The sequence below is a fragment of the Chaetodon trifascialis genome, chromosome 11 (assembly GCF_039877785.1).
Source record: "Chaetodon trifascialis isolate fChaTrf1 chromosome 11, fChaTrf1.hap1, whole genome shotgun sequence".
Taxonomy (NCBI): domain Eukaryota; kingdom Metazoa; phylum Chordata; class Actinopteri; order Chaetodontiformes; family Chaetodontidae; genus Chaetodon; species Chaetodon trifascialis.
In genome coordinates, this window is record NC_092066.1 from 2,422,253 (window position 1) to 2,448,735 (window position 26,483).

Here is a 26,483-nt window from a genome sequence, read left to right on the forward strand (position 1 = left end):
AATCTACCAAAGGGATTTCATTAAGGAAATAAAATCAACATTTGTAAATTAAGTTGCACATACCGATAACCATTTTACAGGTGTACAAAAAACGCATGCCAAATTAAAGTGACACACAGTATGATACAATCTGTACACGACAGACTGCAGTTTAATTCAGGAGCATATTTATTTATCTCTCTTCAAGGATTGTGAAGGAAGTATCATCATCATCACTTTAAGGTAAACCCAGCAAGTGTTACATTTATCAGGCTTCTTTTATTGGGCTGGAAAAGAAAAGGTGTTACACAGCCTGACAGGCTGCAGTTTAGTTCAGGTGTACATCTATTAGGCTTCTTTGGCAGAAACTATCTCCACACAGAAGCTCTGCTGCCAAAAGAGTGTCCAGATCGCAACAGTCCAGAGAAAGTAGTTCTATCTGTGGTCGGCGGTGCCGGACTTCCTTTTGCCGGCCAGCAGGTGTTTGGGTTTGAGGTCGAACACGTGTCTGTCTGCCTCTCCCTTCTTGCCCTGGCGGTTCATGCCTCTCTGGGAGTTCTTCATCATTATCTTTGCCTTCTTCACCATCTGAGGAACAAAGAACATGACATGACAAAGATGAACTTTCAGAGGCAGGGCCTTCATTAATGCACCAGGGCCTCTTCACACCATGATGAGCCCTGAATGGCACATCTGGCGTTTGAGGTGGAGTCAGCCCATTTTAACCTCAGCAAACAATATTTAGGATCGAGTTTGATGGCAAAAAGAGCTGAGGACAAAATAAAAACAGAGGACACATTCACTCACAAGCAACTTCAGAAGGAATCACATTTACACAACACACATACTTTAACTGCAGTATTGTTCAGTGAATAAAAGCCACGTGAAGACACCGTCACGTACCTTTGTATCCCGTAAACCAGACTGGTCTCGTGGTGGACGGGAGGCGCTCTGGCTGCGGGTTTTGGAGGTCGGGGGTGCTGAAGCTTCACGCTTACGTTTCTTAGTGACGCTTCGGGACCGTCGGGCCTGTTGAACGTAGTGGCTCTGAAAACACATGAGGAAAAAACCTGCAATCAGTCCTCCTGTGTGTTTCTGTGCTGAATTCTTGTGTGCAAGAGGACGAAGAGGACGAAGGCCTGACTAGAATCACGATGCACATTAATACTGCAGTCATTACTCCAGTGACATCACACTGGAGTAATACTTGCTCTGGTCTGAAGAAGAACTTACATCTTCTTTGTCATTCATGTCCAGACCGAGGTCGGACATCTCCTTCTCCAGCCTCTTTCTTTCAACCTGTACATATGAGAGAGAGAGAGACACACACACACACACACACACACACACACACACACACACACACACACACACACACACACACACACACACACACACACACACACACACACACACACACACACACACACACACACACACACACAGAGGTGAATTTTAGATGAATTTAATATTTTCTGGGATTTAGGGATCCCTTAAATTTCTCTGTTTCAGGCATGTTTCACATAAACTGTCACAGCAGCACTTTTTAAAACGTTCCTGGACGTCTATTATTCGTCACTTATCAGCTGACGTGTGCACCAATTCTGATATGGCAGCGATGAGCTTGAATTGGCCAATAGCGTCGCACCACCGGCTCTCACCTTGGAGGTGGTCCTGGGCATGCGAGGCCCGTGCACGTCCTTTTCTTTTGACTCCATGACCATCAGCTGCTTCTTCTCGCGGATCTGTTTGGCCAGAGTGCGGATCTCCTGCATCTCTTCATCCTCGCTCTCCTCATCAGAGTCGTACTCCCCGGCTCGCTCCTTCAGCTCCTCCTCCCTCTCCAGGTCCTCCAGTTTCTGTGGGAGAGGAGATCAAGAGCTCAAGAAGTTTAGCAGACAGAAGGAAGTGGCTTTCCTCTACTTCGATCGTCGCAGAGACTCACCTTCATGATGTCAGGATCAATGTAATCTGCGATGTTGTGGCCCTCCCACACTTCAGGGATCTTATCGTTCTTCTCATCCTCGTTCATCAGATCCCAGTATTCTTAAAAACCAAACAAACCACATCAGCGGTGCAGACAGAAGCATTTTACTTTTGACATCTTCATGGAGGCAGCTTGATGGCTGGAATGAAAGCGCTTCTTACTCTGTAGGTCCAGAACGTAGTCATCACCGAGCTCCATCTCCAGATCCCTCTCCTGCGAGATGAACAACACAGAGTTTCATTACTGTTAGGTGTGTCACACCTCAGTTTAATCAGGCCCTTTGACCTCATGAAGGAAGCGAACATACCAGTTTGCGTTTGGGTGCGTCCACCTCCATCGCCTTCCTGCGCATCAAGGCTCCTTCGGGGATGAACGGAGGCCTCTCCTGGAAGTGACAGATCAAGAAAGTTCATTCAAAATGACACACAGCTGACTGAGAAGCAGCGGGGCTCTGACTCAGTTATATTTACCTTCTCATCTCTCTTGGTGGGCATGGCCAGGTGGAGCCGGTTGAGAACGTCGTGGACCTTCTTGCCCTTCATCTTGGTCTCGACGCGGCTGGCGAGGAGCCGGTCGCAGGCCTGACAAACACGGAACCGTGAGCCACAACAAGCAACGCCCTCTACAACACAGACGTTTGACGTTTGCTGCATCTCACCTCATTTTTAACTTGCATGACTCCCTCCTCCGTCAGGGTGCTGGTCTCAATCACAGAGATTCCCTCAGCAGAGAGATCTGCGAAGATTTTCTGACAGCAAACAGTCACAGACGTGAGCGCGACGTCAACATGAACCTTCATCACAAGGCGTTCAAAGCCTTTAAGACACTGTAGGCAGATCAGGTCTAAACCGGAAATCACCCACCTGGTTCTCCTCGGACAGCTCATTGATCTTCTTCACGTCACACTTGTTGGCCACGATGATGAGAGGCTGCAGGGAGAGAGACACCATATTACGCTGTCAAACCAAAGCTTTTCACCTTTTATTGATCTCAGTGGAGACCTGCTGAATACACAGGACACTGTCCAATAACTGAGACACCACGGACTCAAATTTAAGTCATTCTTCTAATTTCAAATTGGCTTCAAACAAATAAGAGTCTGGGAAATGCCCTGTTGTGCTTCAGTTTCTCCGCTGCTCATACGTCCAATCCAAGTGTTTACGGATGCCAAAAAAAGAAGAAAAGATTGAGAATATTTCTATTTTTCTTCACTGTACTTTTTAAAGAGTGCCTTTGTTTTGTCTCCTTGACATATCTTCTAACTTGCCTCGTTTCGGACTCTCCTCACAGGTCGACTTGAAGAGTTCACAGTTTTCTGACATCATTATCACATGATGAGTAATGCAGATGTGTAAAAACAGCTGTGAGACGACTGATGGCTCACCTTGTTGGCGAAAAGCGGCCGGATGTTGTTGAAGAGCTCCAGCTGCTCCTGCAGGGTGTGACCACACTGCTCAGACACGTCCATGACGTAAAGAACCGCCGCTCGCAGGTGAGCCAGAGCCGTGATGGCCTGCATCTCGATGGTGTTCCTCTCCTCCAGGGGGTGGTCCAGGATACCGGGGGTGTCCACCACCTACACACACACAGACACACACAGTTAGCATGGCGTACTGAGGGAAACGCTGATGTCTGCACACTTCTGCACCTTTCTAATGGCATCACAGCAGTCAGAGCTGCAGCGTCTCACCTGCCAGCGGAGATACCTGTAGTCCATGTGACCCACAAACAGAGACTTGGTGGTGAAAGCGTAGGGCTGGACATCCACGTCTGCTCTGGTCACCTGACAAGGAAGACATTTACACCATGTTAAGTACACCTGTAAAGGGAAGCGGAGGGGCTGAAACACCTGAGCGTTTCACACAGAGCTGTTTACCTTGTTGATGAAGCTGGACTTGCCGACGTTGGGGTAACCACACAGAAGCAGGGTCCTCGTGTTGGGGTCAATGGTGGGCAAACGGGACAGATGCTGGCGCACTGTTGAAGGAGGACAACAAGGAGATGAGCCACTTCACACATAGATACATTTGAGCAATTTGAAGTCTCAGAAGCAGATTTATGTTTCTGTGTTTCAGCCACTGGACGCCGAGCCTACGTCACCTTGTTCCAGGTACTCCAGACTCGACTTCTGTCGTTTCAGGATGGTGCACATACGACCCAGAGCGGCTCTCTTCAGCTGTTTACACCGATACAGAGAATCTCCGTACTTCATCAGACGCACATAGTCTTTGGCAACGCTGGGGGGGTTAAAAAAAAGATGTTTGTTCGCTCCTTTTGTTCTTAAGGTCAACACACAGCAGTGACTGCTGTCATTTTAACTGTCTTCACTACTCCCCACTCCTAACTGGTCCGGCTTCCAGCTGCCAGGTTCAGCTGATTCTCAGTCACGTTTTCTGGATTTAAAATTGCGGTTTTGCTCACGAGAAAAAAAAGTCATGGTCTGCTGATGAAAATGTAAACTCATGCAGCAGGAAACAGACAGCAGACAAGTTCACATTCTGAGGGAGATGGATGCTTACACTTGCTGTAAACTGAAAATTAACCAACTCGCAGCTCTCTCCTGTCACATTTTCATCGACAGCAAAAGCAAAGACACAGTTAATGTGTCAACAACAGCAATAAGCAACAAGGAGATTTTAGACAAACTTACTTATCGATCAAATTTTTGGCGATGTTTATTTGTCCCAAAGCCAACTTATAATGGTCTTTGTCATACAGCACGTTCATCAGATCGGCATAGAAAGGATGGATGTCCTACAGGAAAACGACACATTATGAAATTTCACAAACTGACCGCAGACGTCAGGGACAACGCCCTGTTATCACTGTCAGACCAAAGGAATCAAAGCTTATTCAAACTATAAAAAGGGACTTTTCAGAGCATCATGACTTACGTCCAGCTTGGGGAAGTCGGTGAGGATCTGTGTGAGGCGGTCGTGGTAGTTCTGCTGGGTGAACTTCACCTTTCGCATGTAAAAATGGCGGATGCGGTGGATCTGGTAATGCTTGTGTATCACTGTGGGCGTCTTCCTTTGTGTTTTGGATAAAGTGATGTCGATGAAATCCTGCAGAGAGGGCAACAGTGTGCGGGTCAGGGTTTTAGTGAACATTAGGACATTTCTCCTTTCAAAAAAAAAAAAAAAAAGCCTTTCATTTCCAGTTTATTTTCATGACAACATGATAAATATTAATGATTTACCATCTGTTGTGTTGTTGTACTTGCCTTGGGTATTTAGTACTTAACTAAGTCTTTACATCATCGCTAAATGTAGTGTCCTGACATTTGTATTTCAGCTTTATTAGCACTGTAGCATGCACTGGAACAACTACTTCACATGCATTCACAAAAAGATGTCATTTCCTATATTCCCACTTAGAAACATCCTTAAACTGCTGTCCTAGACACTCCTGCCAATCTTCCATTAAGAAATCTTTAAGTTTTATATGTATGAGCCTGTAGGCAAAAGCAGACACTTTCTAACAACGTTTTCTATTACTTATGACGATAATCTGTGTCCTCTTGTCAATTCGGCATCCACCTAATACACATAACAGGCCTCCATGTCGAGAGAGCCCAACTTTTGTGACTTGATCCTCACGTGGGGCTCGCAACTGCAACACGGTGTTTAAATGGACAAACACTGAGTAACAGGTGGGAAGCACGAGTTTAGCTTGTTTTAGTATGTGCTGTTTGATGTACGCCGTGAAAACCTGTTCAGATCGCATATCCTCTCTGACTGGAGTCTTAAACTTCCAGATTTTCGAGCGGAGTTTGGTGTGGAACATATCTGGGCTCGTGTAAAATGTCAGCAGTCAATTACTGAAGAGAAAACCTGTTTATCGGCTAATACCTGTCAGACGCAATGGCTGGCCGGTTTCTCTCTCGTTTCTGTTTTTTTTCCCACTAACACTATCAGTTATAACTGCGTAAAGTACGTGCACATGAATAGATATCTGCTGCTGTCTCTTTACACCAGATCAGCACGTGTTTTCCTTCGCAGCAGTCCCACCATTTTTTCTGTCTTCTACTGTCTCTAAACGCTGAATAACGACACAAACGAAACGACATCCTTTTCAAACGTTCACGACAGAGACCAAAACTCACCTTGGAGGTGGGAACCACCATAATCTTCTTGAAATTATAAAGTGCCATTTTGTCGCGACACGTTGTAGTCCGCGGACGGCACGGGGAAAAGAACGCTCCTCGTTCCGTCACAACCGGAAAAGACTCCGAAATCACTGGTGAGGTTTTTCTGCGCAGCGCCCCCTACGTCCAAATACAGACATAGCAGGGAAAAAATACAATATTCCTGTTGACAATTTCTATTTCATGTTTTATTTTCCATTTCTAGAAAAAGGCTATCGAGCAGAAGTTATTTTTGTTTTATTTTTACATTTTCGGCCACTTCTAAAGATGTAATTGAGAAATACTGATCCAGCTATATGATCATTTTGGAGTATGTAACGTGAGGTACATACAGAGTAGCTCTGCTATTTAGCCTAACCTAACTAAATAAAATAGGAGAGGGACAAAATAATAGGATCAGCTGTCAGTAGAACTCCATCAAGAAACTACAGCATCCAAAATGATCACCAGAATCGGTTTTATTGATACCGGTTTAAACATCGTACAGTTGAATCAACACCTCTACGAAGCAGTTTCAGCGAAACAGAACATTATAACCTTCATTAATGCAAAATTTACTCAAGAACCTTTTGTATCAGGATGTATTAGTTTGAGTTGGGTGTACCTAATAAACTGGCAACATAGGGTACATAGCCTTGTGTGACAACTATGACAAATTCCAAGAAGAAAAGGTATTGAGAACAGAACAATAGTAAGTGATTTATACTTTTCAGCATGAAATGAATAACTGGAAATTATACAGGCTATGCTTTAACATAGGCTTTAGAAAGCCACTGTAAATTCAACAGAAAGCAAAAAGTTTTATTAGTATTACTTCATTTATTTAATGGTTGTAATTTTCCTTTGTCAGCTGTGAGTTTTCTCTTGACATTTCTAGAGAATTTGTACATGGGCATAAATTCTTCACAGTTTAAGTGACCACTGGCGCTCATAGGCTGATCAGAATACTTTACAGGGGCTTTTTAATTTCATGTAAGATAATAGTTATTTCAAATCTCACACATTTTAGGATAAAGTAATGGCTATGCTTGTTTAGGAGTGGCCAAAAAGTAAGGTCTGTGTGATGGCTTGGTCGCTGTACCGGGAGTCTTCAGGACACTGCAATAAGAAATTCAAAGCATGTAGCTTTTAAAAGAATAGTTTTTGGAAGCTCTATGGAACAGAGGAATGAGATATATCAGACTTTAAATACACAAATAATAGTTTCAATCATCAATAAAGTATTCAGATTCTGACACATCCAGTGTTGGTTCCGGTCGTTTCATGGTATTTGTTGACAACACGTAAATCACAAAGCATCACCAGACTTTTAACATAAAACGGGGATTAAAATCAAATTCGTTATGTTGTTGGGAAACACGCCTTCCAACCCGGAACTAACTCCACTCCATATTTGTTGTGATTCGCGGTGATCAAGAAATAGCCAATCAGCGGTCGTCTGTGTCTTTATGTTACACCCACTCCCGCCGATCACGAGTGGGTCCGCGTGCGCCCACTGCCAATCTAGACCAATCAGGACGGCCCGCTGTGAGAGCGAGGGCGGAGAAGGAGGGGCGGGAGCTCGAACTCTGTGTGACAGCTCCGGGTTCAGTGCTGCACCAGAGAGAGGAAACACGCGAAGAGGTCTCACTCTGCTAGCCTGAGAGCTGTTCACCTTCACTCCTGCGTCCCGCCCACCTGTTAGGCTATTTCAGCCTGGTTTTTCTGCACTCTGCAAAACTGATGGGAGCCGTAGCTGCTATACGCTTACAAAATAAAGACCGTTGAGGTTGAAAAATGCTCAGAACAGTAAGCAGGTACCTATTTATTGTCTATAGAAAGAACATGCATATTTTACATTTTCAAGAGGGCTAATGAAAGAATCCCTTAATAATAAAATACATTAATGACCAAGTTAAACCAAAGCAAATCTTGAAAAACACCATTTCTGAACTGAGCACTCGAGTGAAGTCTACTTTACTGGAGTATTTATGCTACTTTATACTGTATTTTTACTTCACTGTATTTCAGAGGCAAATGTTACAAAACTCAATGTGACAGCTCTTCTCTGTAGATTAAATCTTACAAGATATAAGGCTGTTTAATGGATTACACTGCTCATCAGAGTAAACTGCAACCAGCTAAAACACTTAAATGCTGCTTATATGTTAATGCATCTGTAATAAACATGATATAATATAAGCTTCACTGTGCTTACCTGTTAAGTATAGATTATTTGTCACAATAAGTACTGTCCAGCCTGTGGGAGCAGTTTTATAATGTCCTCTGTGACTGTGGAATAACCCTGATGAAGCCATGATCTCAGTTTGGATTTGAGGCTTCAAATTTATAGCAGAGAGCCAATGAAAGGGTCCAATGACAGCCTGTATGTCTGAAGTTTAGGGTCCAGGGTTTTTGTGGTGTGACTCTATAAACATCAGGATATCTCAGCCTCTGCTCTTTTGGTTTTGACCATTATTTTGTGATTTGTTTCTCACAAGCCCTTGACATAATGGAGGCCCAATTCTAAATTGCTGGAGTAACCCTTTAAATGAAGGATCCAACTTATCCTTTAACCAGTTGTCCTCGTGCTAACAAATATTTAGCACAGAGACAAAGACTAGTGCATGTAGTCCAAAGTGGGAGGAAACTTGGTAAATTAAAACAGTAAAAATTGAATGTTTTATACTCTGTATCAAAAAAGTACCAAGTTGCATCTGCTGTTGATGCTGCTGTAAATTGGAATTTCCCCTTGCAGGACAAATAAAGGTATATTGAATTGAATTGAATGACGCCCATTGCTTTCCTAATTCCCATTATGATTTTGCCATTGTGTTGTCAAGTCACGATGACTATGCACCTGTGAATTCAACTGCCTCATGACATTTGATGAGATTGTACATGGTAAATTTTTGTCTACAGTACCTCTGAATTCGCAGTTCATAAAGCGCAATGACTGCTTGGTATCACCATAAAGGGAACTTTGGGAAACCGATGGACTGGTCTGTTTGACCATCAATTATTCTATAGACGATCTTTGTGCTGCACACGAAAGGGAAAGGAAACGGCGACTTCTCCATTCCAAACCCCCCTCCTCTCTCATCTTTAGCTGTAACGAGTGTTTGATCGATCGGAAGCTTTGAGACGAGTTACGTTTATCCCTCGGGTTTAGGGTTTCTCGGTTGTTTTCTGACTTCCCCTTCCGCAGAGCCTGCTGTTGACCGTGAGGAATTTGCTTCGCGTGAATTTGCCGGCGCCAGATTTATCGAGCCCGACTGAACAAAGTTGATAGGCAAGCTAGCTAGCTAGCCACCTAGCTAACTCTTAGCTAGCTTACTTGCTGACTAGCTTGCAGTGCTGGTCGGGGGAGACCATTTTTGCAGACAGTTTTGGGGGCGTCGTTTTGTCATTGCCCTGCAGCTGGCCGCGGCTATTTCCCCTGAAATCGGAAGACTATTTGCGGCGAGGTTTAGAGCGGTAAGCCGGTTGTTCCTAGCTAGCGTGCTCGATATAGCCTGCTAGCTAATACCCTGCGTATTTAGCCTGGAAGCCAATTCAAGGCCTCAGTCCAACATCATCATCAGCTGCCACTACCACCATAGTATTTGCATTGCCGTGCAGTGAGAGTTGACAGGTGAGTAAGAAACTGTTTTCAAACTTATTGTTTGCCAATGTGGACATCGGAGCAATAAATACACGGCTAGACGCTGCCATATCGCTGCTCTGGGAAGTCGCGTTAAGTTAGCTTGTGCGCTAACTAAATATTAGCTTGATTCAAAACGATGGGGGGGTTGGGGAATCCGCGAAATCACGCCGGAGGTCGCCATCTTTCATTGGATGCTGCTGCAAGCCAGCTAACTATGGCTGTTACTTTGTAGCTAGAGTCAACTTTAGAAGACAGCGTTACGGTCTGTTAACGGCTGAAACGCCTCAGTTTTTGTCCATTTATTAGCCAAGTTCAGCCTGTACTTAACTCTGAAGAAGTGTGCCGATTGCTCAGTGACGGAGTGTCGCCGTGCATGGCCCTTGGCATGGGCAAGGCATGTGAGCTGCAGTCTCTCTCGCCTGTGTCAGCTACTAAATACGCCTGCATTGCGTCTTTAGTAGAAGTTGCAGTGTTTGGCTAGTCAAGTTGATCCAGACAAGGGCATCTGAAGTGTGCGGTAGTATGCTTGGATGGAGATAAACACTGGTTCAGCATTCCCCACAGGGACATGTAAGATGCCAAGTGACCATCCTCCACCAGCGGTAACCCACCGACTAAAAATAAACTCATTGGCCCCCTGTTGCATTTTTCACCGGTGGGTTTGAACCTCGGCCTTATTTTGGAACAACAGAGTCCCATTTTGGTTGTAAATCACCTCTTGTGATCATGCAGGGTGGAAACAAGGCAGTGGAGGAGGGAGGAGGACTGAGCAAAGCGTGTGTTTTGGTTCAGGCCTTGTCTAGACGTTATGATTGACTCACTGCATCTGTAGAGGAGATGACATGCACTGTGACCGGGGTCAGTCTTTTTATGGGATGTATCAGGTCAAACTGCATTGCAAACGTTGTAGCAAGTCTTGTGATTGCTCTCTGCCCCGTATCACGTAAATACACAGACTTGGACTTACAGGACAGTTATTTTTTTCAAAACTGCTGCAGCGTCGATGGTGCCTTTGTGAAAAGTGTTGACTCAAACAGTTTAAAATGACAACGTGTAAGACATGTAATATGCTGTTGCTTTCCGGCTAAAGTCATGGATCTTCAAACAGCTTTGTTTTAAGATGAACAATGAGAAAAGTTGATATAATTCCTCATGAAGTGGAAAGAAATGTCAACAAACCATTGAATTGACACACCATGTCCCTGACAGTCGTTTTCTAAACACAATAAACTGTCAGGATTTGTGGCAGAGTCGACTGCGTATGGCGAAGTTCAGATCAGTTGCTCAGTATGACGGCTTTTTGGCAAAGGAGGCCTCTTTGCCAACTGGGCTTTTGAATGACACGCAGAAATCGAAGCCCTAAACCTCCATGTGAATGCTGCAAAACCACAGAAAGGGATTTATTTAAGAGGCTGCTTCAGCCTGCTAATCACACCATTTGCTGTGCCATGATGTGGCTGAAGAAACACACAGAAGTTAACTATAGATTTCATTTGGCAAACAGGTTTAAAGACCACCGTTCAGAGAAGTAACCCACACAACAGCTGTTTTGATAGCTGACTATAATTGATGGAGGGTTGTGTTTAGCCCCATTCATCGCAGTGCATGACACACATACACACACGTCGTGTATGGGAATCAGTATGTGTATCAAAGGTCACCAGCTTTACAGCCATGCCATTCTTTTTCTGCTTTGTATGCAAACACAGCGAGGGCCCGTGTCAGAGACAGGCACCCAATTGTTGGGGCGGATTATCACTGCTTTACAAATGGCTCCAATGGGACAGAAAAGAAGGTGTTTCCAGTGATGTTTGCACTCTGTGGGGTCCTCCTCCCTTTTCTCCTCTGTAAATGTGTGATGTCGAGGTCAGATGTGGTGGAAGTGATCAACCAATCAGACGGCTGGTACTGAAATCAAACCACAGCAGCCTTAGAGATGAAAGAATGATGTTGAAAACTTGATCCCCACACCAGGGCTGCACCATTTATCAGCCACTGATACAGAAAATTAGAGAGTGCAGACACATCTCACTACAGGGAGTACACTGCGCTCCCTGACGTCTGCTGGAGCAGTGACGTGACTGACTGACACAAAGTGAATGAAACTGTGATTTTCAATTAAACCCCTTTTCTTAAATCTCAAGGCCAGTTGTCACAGGCTCCTGACTGGATCTACAAGAAGCAATTATGTCGCGTCCACAGATTATTTTCTTTATTTTAGTGCGTAAATTGTCAGAAAATTATTTCAAAAAATCCCATCACAAGCTGACATTTTTAGATTTCTTACTTTTTTTTCAACCAACAGTCCAGAACTAAAGTTACTCAGTAAATATTCAACACACAAAAAGCTGAAACCAGCTAGTTTTGATGTTCTTGCCTAAAAAACTAGTGATAATTATGTAAATCCCTCAAACACTCAACCAATCGTTTCAGCCCTGCTGCTTATCATACTGATAGGCATTTGCCATTTATGGAATTTCATAGAGTAAAAGAATAATTATTTATTTTTTTGAAGCAGAAATTGGGCCTGATTGTCTGATCGCATATTATGTTCTTTTATAGATCAAATATTATTTTCTACGCTCTTAGCAATGTGTGGGTCATGACCCTTTCAAGATGAATGTTGATTAGTATCTTAATGAACCTTTGTTTTTTTTTTTATTGCATAAAATCTGATATAAGAAATCTGGAGTTTGTTTTCTTGAGTTTTGAAATGTGCAAAAAATCTAATACAAACTTTGAATTTCTGATTTAAAAAATACACTATTTGTACATTTTTACCTTTTTGTACCTTTTTAAGAAATGCTTTGAGGATCGATGGCATATTCAGAACCTCTTTTTTAATTTGACTTTGTATGTCGTGAAGCTTGTTCTGAACTCACTTGGCTTCACGAGGACCTCATTTACTGTAAACCAGTGAACAGTAACCTCAGGCAACAGGAAACACAACATATTTTAGATGCATGAGGACATTAAGTCCAAGTGAAAGTGATTTTGATGCTGACAGTTGAGGCTGTTTGGTTGGTTGTTCCCTTGGAGGGTTTTAAAATCTGTTAAACCTGTCTAACCAAATGTACAAGCTTGTCGACAGCAGACATCAAACTATTGTCAGTTATTGATCCTTTAAACGTCGACCCCTTCTCTCTGCCTGTGGCTTGCAGGTAGAATCAGACCAATATGTCAGCAGGAGTTGACAGCTGATTTGTCACGTTGCTTTGATCGTTGTCTTATTTTACAATATTACTTCTGTGTTTTGGCAAGACTTGCTAGACTGCTGCTAAATTGGACATTGAACTTAAATTTAGCCTCTTGAACCAGAATATATTTGTCACTTTTGTCAGGGTCTTAAATCGTTACCTGCCCAGTCCCAGAACCATGAATATTTGGATAAACCACTTGAAGTTAAAGTCAGCGCAGCAGCGTTGATAGTTTTCAGTGATATTCAAGCAACATGGACGCCAATCTGAACAAACGATGTGACTTCATGGGCTGAGACCGGCATCAGATCGTGGTGTTATTGGTTACTTCCTAATACACAGAGCACCCGGAAAGGTGCGTTTGATTTATTGTTCCCATCCTGATGTTGTCCCATCCCATCCACGATGTTGTTTGCATCAGGCAAGGATGGACACAACAGCAGTAATGAAGGCGATGATGATGATGATGATGATGATGATGATGATGATGATGAAGATGGCGGCATCTCTCCTGTACTGTACTTTATTTTGTGTGTGAGTGATATTTCACTGAAATGTTGTCCTAAATTATTAAACAACAGAAAACGAGAGACCTTTTCAGTTTGTGACTGCTGGTCCAGTAAAACTCCAGTGTGTCCATGTGGGGAAGGATTTTGTGTTGGACACTGTCTCAGAGCTTCTACCTGTTCTGTGGTAATTGACGTCCTGATCAGTATTTGAATTCTGTGTTGCTTGGGGGTTTTGTTTGTGTGTGTTTTGCGTTGACTGCTGGAAAAGAGGCCACGCAGTCTTCTGTTCAGCAGCAGTGGTGGTAATTTGTTTGTTTTGTCCGTTTTGACCTGTTTAGCTGAACCTGTAGATCTCGTCATCTAACTGCTCTCCCGTCGAGCAGGACTGCAGTGGAAATAAGCCTTTGGACCTATTGTGTTTTAATCCTCAGCAGTTTGAATTTTGTCTGGACTGTGATTGTCTTTCAGTTCAGACTGAGTGTGAAGCATGCTGGGTCACACGTGTGTGAAAAAACACATTTAGTCTAATTAGTTGTCTCAGGAGTTGGTTCCAGGCTTTTGTAAAGTAACTATCGGACACTGCCCCCTGGCCTTTTCCATCTTACACGTGTAACAACTGATATTATGCCACAGTTATGTGATAAACAGCCATGCTTCAATCTAACTTGTTTGTCCCCTCTGCCCCCCTGTAGCTTACTTGGTGACACAGAGACTTCTCCCTGAGGAGCCAAGAAGCAGACGGCTCATGACTTCTGACCAGGACACGAAAGTTGTAGCTGAACCACAGGTGCAGCAAGTACAAGAGGCAAAAGAGAACTCTCATTTGGTGAGTTTTCCTTTCACAGACACGCTTTCGCTTTTCAGTGACCGTGAAAATCCCCAGAATGTCCTCAAGTTTGGTGTTTAGATGGAGACATCTGTTGGAAACCAGGTGATAGTAACCTCTGAAAGAGATGGCTGAGGTTGTCATCCATAAGAACAGTATTATCAGCAAATAAACATTTGTAGTATTGGAGTTTTCTCCATTAATATGGAGTAGAGTTTATAGAAAATCAATGAGAAACTTTTTCTGGATAAAATCAGCAGACAGGAGTGTGCGTCTGTGTGGCCAAGCCAGCAGATGATATTAGGGCTAAAACTAACGATTGTTTTTCATCATTGATTACTTTGACATTTATTTTCTCAGTTAATTATGATTAAAAATGTCTTAATCAAGCAAGAAATTAGCAAAGTATTTGCCAGTTATTTTTCTGTAAATTGACACATTGTTCTAAAATTAAATGAAAAATCAAGATTAATTAAAAAAATTGTACAAAATCTAATGTGACCATAAAACCACTCGAGGATTTGCAGCTTTCCACACACTGGTCTTATTCACCCCAGGAACTTAAAAGTGTATGTACCACCTTATGAATATTATGGCAGAGTCTCTTGACGGTTGACCAGTGAATGTTTTCGTACAGTGAACGTCGAATCGCCGACCTCTGTGTGCCATCATGCAGCAGCAGCTCTGTAAAATTTGGTATAAAAACATGTTGGAAATATGAATTGCAAAGCAGTTATTTGTTTATACAGGTTCTGGGGCAATATTTTCTAGCCTTTTCTTTATCAAGCTGACTTCCTTGATGGACTGCATGTTTGTCAAGTCATCGACGTGCTTTTTGTGGCCTGACAAACGAGTGCTGCTGTATCTTGTACTCAGTCTGTCTTTGTGTGTTTTCATCGCAGCCGTTCGCTGGATGGATGATTGTGTCGCACCAGAATGTCAGACGATTTTTAGCTGTTGTCGTATTAAGCTCATAGTGAGCAGCTGAGCTCTTATCAAGACTAAAGTAAAGAGACATACAGTGAAATGGGACCAGAAGCTTGTAGCTGGAGCGTGTGTGTGTGTGTGTGTGTGTGTGTGTGTGTGTGTGTGTGTGTGTGTGTGTGTGTGTGTGAGTGTGTGAGTGTGTGAGTGTGTGAGTGTGTGAGTGAGTGAGTGAGTGAGTGAGTGAGTGAGTGAGTGAGTGAGTCTGTTGGCACGACGTGTGAAGGAATGCTGTGTGGCTTCAGCAGATGTTTACTGGTCACTGTTTTTAAGCATCCAAGTTTACATGCAAATGTACATACAGCGTTGTCCAGAGTTTTTCCTGCGTGCCGGCTGGACATTAAAAGATTTCCAGACAGCTGCTTTTAACTTTTCACGTCACGTCATGTGACTTTTCAGCTCGGCGGCTCAGTGTGCAGCACCCGGATATACAAACACAGAGTTTCTCATACTTAAACATACGCATTCATTCATTTATTTGTGACTTCCGGCCACAGTATCAACATCACCCATCACATTTTGATGTATTGATAGTGATTTTCGGAGCGTGCTCGGCCCTCTGCTACAAACACATGACAGTTTTAGCCTGACTTTAGCTTAACTCGTGTGGGCCGTCAAAGTATATTTGGCAAGCCATTTTAGCGTTGTTTGTTTGTCATTTTTTCATCCATGTGAGAGAACCCCCTCCCTGCTTGATTAACTTAGTGGACTGTCTCCCCTTGCTCTACCCCTCTTGTCCACTGACAATGGCTCATGTGAGAGAGAGAGAGATGGACGGAGACAGACAGAGACTTTCTGTGGTATACGTCCTTCTGTAAATGCACTCATTGTAGTGCGACCTCTCCTGTTTAATGCAGGCCTACTTATGCCATTGTTTTATAAAAGCTTGTAAGTATGTGTTGGACATTGAATGCACTCTGAAAACACAGCTTGTCATGAGGAATTTAAGATCCTGTCATCTGTTTAACAAGGACCATAAATAAGCATTAAGCCTTATTGTTGACAGTTTTAGTTTTATGTCACGACTGGGTGTTTCCAGTCTTGTTTTTTCATTTATTATTCTCAAATCCATCTAGTAAAGCTGTTTGCATGTAAAATCTGTTGCTTTTTGGGGGTGAACCTACATGAACATTAGAGTTTCAGCTCCTACATTAGCAGTATGACGGCAACAGTGAAGTGTAGTGGATGTGGATTGATTATGTTTGAAGTCAAAGCATGAGAACATTTTTGTTGATGATGGCCAGAGTGGCTGGAGTCTCATCATTTTTTGCCAACCACCTAGTTTTTTAGAAAAAGTCCTCCAAGTCGTGGTCACTTCCCTTCCAAGCCGGCTGATTGATTCAGAGCATCATACCAGCCACAGCCTGCTTTTGACTGCCGTTGATTTCCCACACTGATTATGCATAATAGAGAAGTGCTTTATAAAGAAACACGTGGCAGAAAAAGAAGCAACTCTTGTAACTAAATAACCATGACCTGCTTTTATTTCTCTCTTTTCAGAAGTCTATAGTAGCATGACAGCTTTTTCCTCGTTGGAGCGTGAAGGCCAGGACTGAGAATAGAGCAATACAGCAACATAAGCTCACGTCAGAAGGAGTGTTGGAACTGAAAAACAAGATGTTTAGTTCCCGTCGTCACACTGAGTTAGCCTGTGTGTGGATATTGCACTTTTGGTTTGTTTTAGCAGCTCCTTCATCGCTCTTGTCACGGTGTTGACAGACTGTTTGTGCTGTGCGCTTGTTTTTATCCGTCGTTCCACACATTGTGGTTCTTTAAAGCAGCTTTTTGACCAAGTGGTTTATTTTGAGGCTGCAGCTGATTTTCTTGATGGATCGTTCAGTCTCTAAAATGTCAGAAAACAGTCAAAACTATGCATCACGTTTTTCCAGAGACAAAGTCAACATCCTGAAAATACTTGTTTTGTCTAACCAACAGTCCAAAACTCCCAAATATTCCATTTACATTGATTAAAACCAGACAGAAGCAGAAAACGCCATTTTTTGAAGCTCGAACCATCAAATGATCATTTTTGCTCGACTAATAACTAATTACTAATTAATCAGAAGTTAAAAAAAAGCATTGTCCATTAATTTTCTCTGAACTGACTGATCTAATCGTTTCAGACTGAATAGAAATGTGAAAGAATCGTGTCGCGTTGATGCTGGTAAACCAACAGAAGCAGTAACGTGAAGTCCAGTCGAGGTTGGAACTGTTTCACGACACATGCCACATTAAGAGACGTTCACAGCACACGGTGCTGTTCGTCTTGCTGTCAAGACCTAGACGTAGAATTACCTCCAAACAGCGGAGCTCTAAAACTTTGTCTACGCCTCTATTAGTGTGTTTCCCTCATAATGCAGGGGTGGCACACACAGTTAATCACAGGTCGTCTGTGAAACTGTCCGTGTGTTGTAAGCAGAGCGTTAGACTTTTTTAGTCGTATTTAGGTTGATAATGAAAGAGGCAGATTCTGAAGGGACCGCTGCTAACACATGGAGATGCCTGAGCTGTCACTGGCCTGTTTTTTGTAGCCTTGCTCACTTTTTGCCTTGTACTGAAGAACAGTGGATCCCAGCCTTTCTCCTAAAGCAGGGCTGTCACACTCAAATACACAGTGGGCCAAAATTAAAAACAATGTTCCAAGACGAGGGCCGGACTGGTTCAATGTTTATTAAAAAGTTGATAGTTTATAAGACTGTTTTTATCCGTAAACAACAACATTAAATATTAAACACAAGGAAAATCAGTTGCATTCATTTCTTCTGGCTCTTTATGCAGCTTTTCTAGAGTCACGGTGTTTCGTTTCATAGTGTCTTCTTACGTTATATTCTTTCATGACAGCCTCACTGTCTCTGCACAGAAGACAAACAGCTTTGTCCTTCGTATCCGCGAACACATACTCTTCCTCCCACCTGCCTTGAAAACCCGTTTTCAAAGTCCACCTTCTGTTAAACCATTTTTTGGGGAGAGGGTAGCTGAAAGTTGACCACAGGTAACGAGCTCCACCAGGCTGCTGATGAAGGAGTGGGGCAGGGACTGGTGCTCGGGGGCCTTTGATTGACGTGCCAACGCACTGGCAGTGCATTATGGGACTTGTAGTACTAGTGGTGCGTGTAATATACCGACGGGCCACTTCTAATAATAATAAGATATTATCATGCGGGCCAAAGATAATTCCATCACAGGCCTTGAGTCTGACATATATGTCGTAAAGGGACCACTTGAGGTAAACTGACAGTATTTCACATTATATTCAATGCATAACAATAGCAGTACAGAACAACAGTGACTGCAGGTAGTTTGTGTATAAGAAGCGATTTGGATGAATTTGGTCAGATTTTGAAATCGAGCAGGAAAACGTTCCTCTTTCAAAGTGACAGCAGTTTGTTTTTGTTAGAAGAAGAGGCGACGCAGCAGAGAGCGAAACATGACCCTGACCCAACATTTTGGAAACGTGCTCAAAATGAGGATATCATCTTCCAAAACAGTGAAGTTTCTCAGTTTTAACACTTAATATGTTGTGTTTGTGCTGTTTTCAATTAGATTCAGGTTTCAGTGCTTTGTGATTCATCACATTCTGTTTTTATTGACATTTTACACGATGTCCCAGCCTTTTTGGAAATGGAGTCAGAAATGAACGAAAGGTGAAAGTGAAGTGGAACATAATGTTTTTAATGATGTTTAGCTGACAACATGTATGCTCGTTACTGTAAGTGCTGTACAACGTTCCAGAGTAAAAAGCCAGTGAGAATACTTTATCCAACAGATGAAGTGTAGGAGCCAATATTTTCATCTACCTGCTCCACAATCTCCCCTCCACTGGCAGTAGCCTAGTTTGACACGTGTCTTAAAGTTTTGGAAAGTCTGGTAAAAGACAGCAGTCCTCACATCAGCGGCAGAGCGAGGAGGACAGGGGACAGGAGGACTGATGCTGACTGATGATGGAATATTATTTATTTTATTGACATTTTGAAGTTCTTGTCAGTGAGACAATAGGTCTGAACATCATTTACAGGCATTTATGTTTCACTTGAACAGAGCTAATATATGAAAATATAGAGTGCATCATGGGAAGGGGCCTCAAACACAAACCCAAAACACAAATCTCTGCGTCGTCACCAGTTTGCACCTCTGATTTTGGAAAGTGTCAGATATTAGCTCGTCGAGTCCTTTCCACACAGCGTACCTGCCAGATAAATGGCAGTGAAATGACTTCCTGTTTCCTGCTCTGACCTCACATCATTACTTACTGAGGATGAATGTGCAACACGTGAAGCATCTTGAATGTTAATCCATCTTCTCTGTTTGTGATGGGTGTGTCTGGGATGTGTAAAAGGTCACCATGAGTGTTAATCAGACATTTGCCATTACTTAAACCCAAGTCAATAGTTTGAATTATATTAATAGAGAGAAACATCCAGCAGAGTTTTTGTAATTATTGAAATTATTTTTCTTATCAGGACCTGTGTTTCCTCTGAGCTGAGAGTTTAGGGCTCTGCCTGTCATCATTCATCAGGCAGACCGAACAGTATCCTGTTGCACTCATCAGTCATTGCTGCACTTGGTCCTCAGAGGTTGAGGTGGTGTAAATGGGTCGACAGACGTGGGGTGCTTTAGAAAATTTAAGGCGGTGCAGAGAAAGTGTCTGACATTACGTATCTGGGCAGGTAAACTGAAAACGTACCTGGTGAGACCAGTTTTTAACTCGTGAAAGCACAGCTGACATGGTAATTAGCAACTGCTCAATACTCAGTCATCAGGTGGACTTTTAGCCTTTGGAGGTGGGGACAGAATAGAGAGGGGCTGATGTCCCCCCCTCCTGTTTTTGTCTGTCATTAGACTCGTAATTCCAATAATATCAAAGTATATTAAGTAAATTGTGGCTGCAAGTTTGAGGGAAGTATGACAACTTGCCTCGGCTTGTAGAACACAGTCGATAGTCAACACCTTTGTTTTATACAGTTACGTCATTTATCCACTCAGTGTTTTGCTAATTATGTGTCCATAAGGTTAGCCAGCTAGCTATAACTTAGCTACACTGCATGGATCTGACGTTGCTTTGTAATGTTAGCTGGTCAAACTATGTGCAAACGTCAACTCAGTCATTTTAGCTGGCAGATCAGCCCTGTGAGTGGCTGAATTAGCTGACGTTATACAGTCAAGACAGTCTTTGTCCACATTTGCAAACAAGCTCATGTTAGTTAGCATTACCCGGCTAAAACCACAGTATATTTCACATGCTTTGCACTAATGTTACCTTTGACTTTGGAGTTGGTGTTGGACTGTGTTGTGGTGGGAGCCAGTCGTTTGTTGACGTTAGCGAACTCCATTTCTAGGCTAAAGTTGTCTCGTACTGCAGACAGTTGGTGTTGAAGGGATGCAGAAGAGAGGCACTCGGCGGCATGCATAATGTCACATCTTTTGAATTTTATCAGAAAACCCGTCCTGACTCCTCTCCATAGGAATCTGTCCACAGGCTATCGCCTACCAAGAAAGTCGGGGAGGGTCTCATTTTTTAAGTTATGCTACAATCCATTCACAAACTGGCAGCACATAGCGATTAATACACGTGAATAGCTTCACTTTCTTACTTATTGCATGTTTAAGTGTGTGTAAGTAAAAATAAATAGAAATGTATATGATGTTTGGAGTGACATGCTGTGTAACCAATCAGGAGCCTGTTAGATAACTAGCCATTATTTGCTTTGTTTTGATCATCCCATGTTCAGAGAAAGTATATGGTGGTCGAGAGGAACCAACGTTTTACTTCATTTAACGGACATTTTCAGATCTGTTTCGATGTTCACGCTCCGTAGTGACGGTGTAGTTTATCTCACTGTTTTATCTGAACTGGAAACGTGAATCAGTATATTAGTCATTCATAAGCGTTCTTTGGAATTCTATAAAGAATCTTTATTATAGCTTGAGATGCACATACTCATTTTTTTTTCCGCTAAAAATGACACTTTTTCATGTGTCAAAAATAACCCAGGTCATTGTGTGTACATCCATGCTAACAGTGTGAATAGGAGCTGCTAGTCGTGAATGCAGAGCTTTTGAGGCTCAGAGTTACTGAAAGTGAACACCTTTACACCCTGCAGTTGATAACTGAAAACACATTTTCATCAAAAGAGTCCTGTAACATGTAAAGTACCACTGACATACCAGATGATGTCATTTCTGAGTATCCAAACCTATCCTGGAAGCAAATATGGCTCATTTATCTAGCTATAAAATGCAGTGACTGTGCCAAAAGCCTGTGAATTCAGGGAGTAGAAATGAAGCCAAAACATCTGAGGGTTCAAAGCGTACCGTCAGGGAGAAGCACTAAGGTGATTATACCTGTGAGTTTTTTTCTCACAGACCTCCCTGTGCAGGTAATCCTGCATGCCATCCCACAGACTCCGTTCATTTGCACAGTCTGTATGGCTTATGATTCTGCCAGGGTGCTACTCAACCCTGCAGGTTTGAGTGATGGTAGCACATGACTGTCAGGGCTAAATGCGGTCACCACGCTGGGATATTTCACCAGCCTCCAGCCAAATTGTGGTAAATTCTGGCTGTGATGAGTAAACTGGCCTCGTCTACCAGCCGCTTAATCAACCGTTTTTTGTTTTTTTCTGGTTCTTTCCTAAAAAAAAGGCAAAGCTGGTTAGACTGAGGTGGGTGGCGAGCTGCAGTAGCTGTGTGAACCAGATTAAAAACAGAAGTTTCTTATTGCTTGCCCCAGCGGTGTCATGCTGTCTCCCTGGACAGTGTCCGGCCACTCTTCTGGCGTGCTGTCTGGGTGGCTGGTTTTCCTGGCTGGTGGCGTCACAAGGCTCTTGCTTTGGACTGAAGATCAGTTTTACTTTTGCAGCTTTTGGCCCCAGCACTATGGCTGGAGGAGGAAAGTGTGGAGGCTCCAAATCACTCCCTGTTTTGGTGGCAGTTATGAGTCCAGTGCAGGCTCCAGCCCCTTAAATCATTCTTCTTCACATCAGAGATCGTGCGTCGTCGTGTTTTTAGAGGAAGATCTCTCTTGGTCATACATAAACTTAACAGTCTTTCTAGAAGTGATGGCAATATGGTCCAGTAATATAGATGGTATAAAGGTGTCTGGTGAAGCATGGCTGCTGCTTCGGTGTAGAGGAAAAGCAGGAAGTGAAACTGCCTGTCACAAGCAAGCGCAGGGATGTGTCCTCACGTTTCCCTGATGGGTTTCAGTCAACCTCTTCCAATAGGAAAGAATGTTGAGCCAAGGAAATGGGTAAGAAATAAGTGGGTGGGCTTCAGGCAAAAAAGAGTTCTTTTTCCTGAGAGCTCCAGATTTAGGAAATGGAAAGAGCTTGGTGTCTTTTTTCCACTGTCACTTACACATGCTCAAGATTGGAAAGAAGATAAGCAGTGAAAGGTAAGGGACAAACCCCCCTGCCTGAGTCCAGTGGGCTAATGCTTCAGGCTGTAGGTCTCATTACAAGCTGGGATTAGTGGTGGGAAAAGCAGTCAGAGAACCAAAATGCTGTTTCCAGGGTCGAACACACACAGTTCAGGATGTCACGGTTCCTGAGCAAAATCTTTCCCCCACACTTTGTCAAATTTAAAGTCATAAAATGCTAAAGAAGTCTGCACAGAAGTTGCATTTCATTCCAGGTTATCTTTGAAAAAGCACATTTTATTTACTCATAGATTTGTCACTTTGCTGGCTGCCCTGCGGCTCTCACACTGAACACAGGCCAAATCTTGAGTAAACTTCCAAAATGTGCAACGTATTGAAGCTATAAAAGAGTGGAGGGAGCACAGGGAGTACAACTGAAACTTCAACCCACGTACAAATCGTCAGTAATTTCCTCAGAATCTATAGAGCACAGTGTGATGCTGCACACTTATTTCTGCATGACAGTGGAACAGGATTAAAATGGCACAGGTGTTCATTATGGACAACGTAACCTGGCAAGATTAAAACATTTCATTTAACTTGGAGCACCTAGTATTCTTGGAATAAAAATGGCAAAATAATATTATGTTTTAGTGTTTTAATTGTTTTTCATTTATGTAAATAATCAAAATCTAGTTCAGTCCTGAATCAAACTGGATCCATGCGAGTATAAGCCACGCTGTGCAACTAAAGCTTTGTGTTTTCCACCTCATTCCTTATTCACACTCTTACACACACACACAGAGACAGCGTGATACACCATATGCCCTCCACATATGTGTTAGAAACCGACCAGAAATTGAACTTGAGCTATTTATAGCTCTGTGTGTCAGATAATAAGTCAAATCATTTATAGACAAACGCTGGAAAGAAAGGACGACTCCAACTGGGATCTGATCCTCACCCCATTTGGGAATGTCACTGAAAGGCGAGCCACAGTTGAGTTAAAGAGGTATAAGAATGCTTCGGAAATAATCACAGACATTGGGGCAGAAATAAAATGCAGAGTTTCAGGTGCAGCTCTGAAAAACCAGAGGAAAACTGTATACTCAAACTAGTTAGTCATTCAGTTAAAGAACAGCTCACCGTCTCCCCGTGCAGCGGCTGACGTTAGCTCAGAAACTTTACATGGCTAATTATTGTACAGTGCCCGCATCTAGTACTAAGTATTGTTTGACATGACACACAAGTTTAACGGTTCACAGCACAGATGGTGTGAAAGATTTACAGTGTTGAAAGTCAGACATGGTGCCTTTTTATGTGAGCATTCTCATGTTAAAAACGTGTAGCAGTGAGAGTTTACAGTACGCTGACGTGCTGAAAAATCAAAGTCCAATGAAGCGTATGTATTACCGGTGTCTTTGTTCTAACTTAGTCCCATCTGTGGAGTATTCTCAACTCATCTACATCTGAGTGTGTAACCTCCATTTACCTGGAAACATGAATTTGGAAGGCAGAGATTTGCAAAAGGAAAACAGTATCATGATACGATTCTAAGTTGATGAGCAATAGTTTAACTTCAGCAGCCTGATCATCACATTTTCATTTCACTTCATTCCTTCAGCCTGTTGGTGTGAGCTGCTTTCTGTTTGCTTGATCCCAGTAGAGTTGTAATGTCTGTAAGTCGACATGCAGCAGCCTGCACAGCTGCATCGATCTCACACACACCTGTTGACATCTGTTTGTTCATGGGTGCAGGTAGCTGACTAGCTTTGTAGAAAGATGATGTTCGCATTTGTAATCCTGCATACGAAGCTCTGATTGGTCCGTTGTTTCTCCATGCAGGGCGAACGGCTGTCAGTGAGCACACAGACCTGTTTTTATTCGTGAATAAATCGCTGTGGAACGAGGCCATTCCTGGGTGTTTTTAAAAGTGAAGGGTCTTGTTCTTGTTTAGGCTAATGGCGTTGGAAACGATGCTGGGGATGAAGCATTTTACAGTAGTTGTGATGCATTTGCCTCCAGAGTGCTCAGCACTCATCTGGCCTGCTGTTCCTTCAGCTCTGTAGCTGTCACAGAGGGAAGATGAGCCTCCGGTCTGCAGACAGACAGATAAGTCCAAATTCAGCTGTTTTTGTTTTCTCCCCTGAAGGACTCTTGCATGTCTGCTGTCTCTGTCTGTACGCTCGCCTCCATCACAGTGGCAGAGCAATAAACCCAGTGCTACGCCAGCTGCCCTCCGATGACACTGACAATAACTCGTCTCTGTCCGCCGTTCATGATGAATCACATCCTCTCGTCCTCCTCCCAAAATACATCCTCAATCAGGGAAGCAGCTAACCTTTTCCTCCTCTGTGAAGGAAGGGAACATTTAAAAATTTTCAAAGGTCAAGTGGTGCCCAGAACGTACACATCCGGTGATGTCAGCAACAGTTTCTATGGCAGCCCGCTCGGACAGGAGTGGGAGTCTTACATTAGTGCAGGGCTGAATTATTAGCAGTGGCGGGGTGTGTGTCTGTCTGGCCAGACGCAGCCCTGAATAATCTCGCAGTGCAGCATTTGTGAAATACTACCCAGGAACAGTCTATGTTGCTTCTTATCTTGTATCTGGTATCAAGTCACCCCTCAGCTCTCTGTCCTTTAATCTGTTTTCCTTTGTTTCTATGACTAATTCTATTTTTAATTCAACTTGCAGCTTCTTGAATTAGAAGCAGGTTTCCCTGTCTTTCTTTTGCCTCAACAGCTCAGCTTGTTAGCAGAATAATCTATTAAAACCGAGGCTCAAGAGGGCTGGTTTAATTTGAGCGATGCCTCGGGGTTGATTTAGCACGTGGATCACTGGAGCAGGCGTCGTTTGAGCTCAGGTGTGCAACTCAACACTCCCTGAACAGCTCCAGTATTTTGCCAGAGAATGACTCAGTGCCACAGTGACAAAACAAAAGCAGAGACGGCTGCTTAACAGGAGCAAGACAGCCAGTCAGCGTCTGCAACGTCAGCCTAGTCCACCGGGGCAGCGGAGCCTCAGTGCTGTCATCAGATTTGTTGAATCAACCCAGCGGCTCGGATCGGAGGGGCCAGACAGAGCGTGGCAGTGGCTGTGATTTGACGGGGACTACTTACAGAGCTGAGGTGGTGGCGGCTTCACTTCAGGGAGCCCGGGTCATGGCTTAAGGCATACAATGTTGGTCGGGAGTCTTGCTCTGTCTGTCTGTGGAGATATTTAGACTCTAATGTGTGTTCATCATGGATTGGATGCAGTGGAGTCTTATACCACCCCCGCCAGGAAGCGCCTGGCCCGCGGTGCCTCAGGACTTCAGTGAAACGCTGGCTCTGACCACGGCGCTGGGTTACAGTCTGTTAGCCTGTGAGACATGCATGCTGAGCTACTGCTTTGATTCTGTGAGTATGTCCAGCAGGCAGGAGGCCTTTATGGACCTGGTCTCTGTCTGCGTGTACCAGCGTCTCTGCTGGTTGCAGTCGTTCCTGTCAGATGCTGCGAGTCTGATGGCAGATGAGGCTTTCTTACGACATGATTGATGAGTGCCTGTTAAAGCAGTTCTGTTGCTCAAGTCAGAAAATTCATTGGAATTGGGGCATTTTTGCAGACTTTAATTGTTTGTCTCATCTATTAGCATAATGATAAGGGAAAATAAGTCCTCCCATTCAACCAGTCTGGTTGCAGATTCCTGCTCCTCGAATCACTTGGAGCAGTGTTCAGGTTTGTTCAGTAATGGACATTAAAGTGACTAAAACACTGTGATTTTGTTTTTCTGTTCATTTTATCGGTTTATTGATTTTTGGAAACTATTCTAGTTTTGCTTCTGGTTCTAAGTCATGACCATATTCCCTTTCCAGTTAGATAAAAAGTCACT

At 43.3% G+C, this 26,483-nt stretch overlaps 2 protein-coding genes across 5 annotated transcripts in view; one reads left to right on the top strand and one right to left on the bottom strand.

Annotated features, from left to right (window-relative positions):
• Positions 1 to 150: 150 nt before the first annotated feature.
• On the bottom strand, positions 151 to 6,192 carry gtpbp4 (GTP binding protein 4). Its single transcript, XM_070974549.1, has 17 exons — positions 6,072 to 6,192; positions 4,861 to 5,031; positions 4,617 to 4,720; positions 4,067 to 4,203; positions 3,843 to 3,943; positions 3,657 to 3,749; positions 3,351 to 3,542; positions 2,830 to 2,895; positions 2,625 to 2,714; positions 2,437 to 2,547; positions 2,274 to 2,351; positions 2,128 to 2,179; positions 1,925 to 2,025; positions 1,641 to 1,838; positions 1,213 to 1,278; positions 883 to 1,026; positions 151 to 567 (listed from the first exon to the last, which is right to left on the bottom strand). Exons 1-17 carry the CDS (start codon positions 6,117 to 6,119, stop codon positions 415 to 417), a joined length of 1,905 nt encoding a protein of 634 aa, XP_070830650.1. The 5' UTR covers positions 6,120 to 6,192; the 3' UTR covers positions 151 to 414.
• A 2,928-nt stretch (positions 6,193 to 9,120) lies between these two features.
• larp4b (La ribonucleoprotein 4B) overlaps positions 9,121 to 26,483 on the top strand; it is a 42,698-nt gene continuing 25,335 nt past the window's right edge. For 3 of the 4 annotated variants that reach the window (XM_070973661.1, XM_070973662.1, XM_070973663.1), the window contains exons 1-2: positions 9,161 to 9,726; positions 14,137 to 14,270. In XM_070973661.1, the coding sequence (XP_070829762.1) occupies positions 14,190 to 14,270 (81 nt within the window). In that variant the 5' untranslated portion in view covers positions 9,161 to 9,726; positions 14,137 to 14,189. Of the gene's footprint in view, positions 9,727 to 14,136; positions 14,271 to 26,483 lie in introns of all 4 variants that reach the window. The other variant, XM_070973665.1, reaches the window with a different exon arrangement.

Bases quoted from the DNA above. Each gene is read 5' to 3' on its own strand.
- gtpbp4 (XM_070974549.1), bottom strand. From the start codon at position 6,119: ATGGCACTTTATAATTTCAAGAAGATTATGGTGGTTCCCACCTCCAAG. The intron at 2,352-2,436 runs GTAAATATAACT...TGTCACTTCCAG, and splicing joins CCACCAAGAGAGATGAGAAG to GAGAGGCCTCCGTTCATCCC. The intron at 2,026-2,127 runs GTAAGAAGCGCT...TTGGTTTTTAAG, and splicing joins CTACGTTCTGGACCTACAGA to AATACTGGGATCTGATGAAC.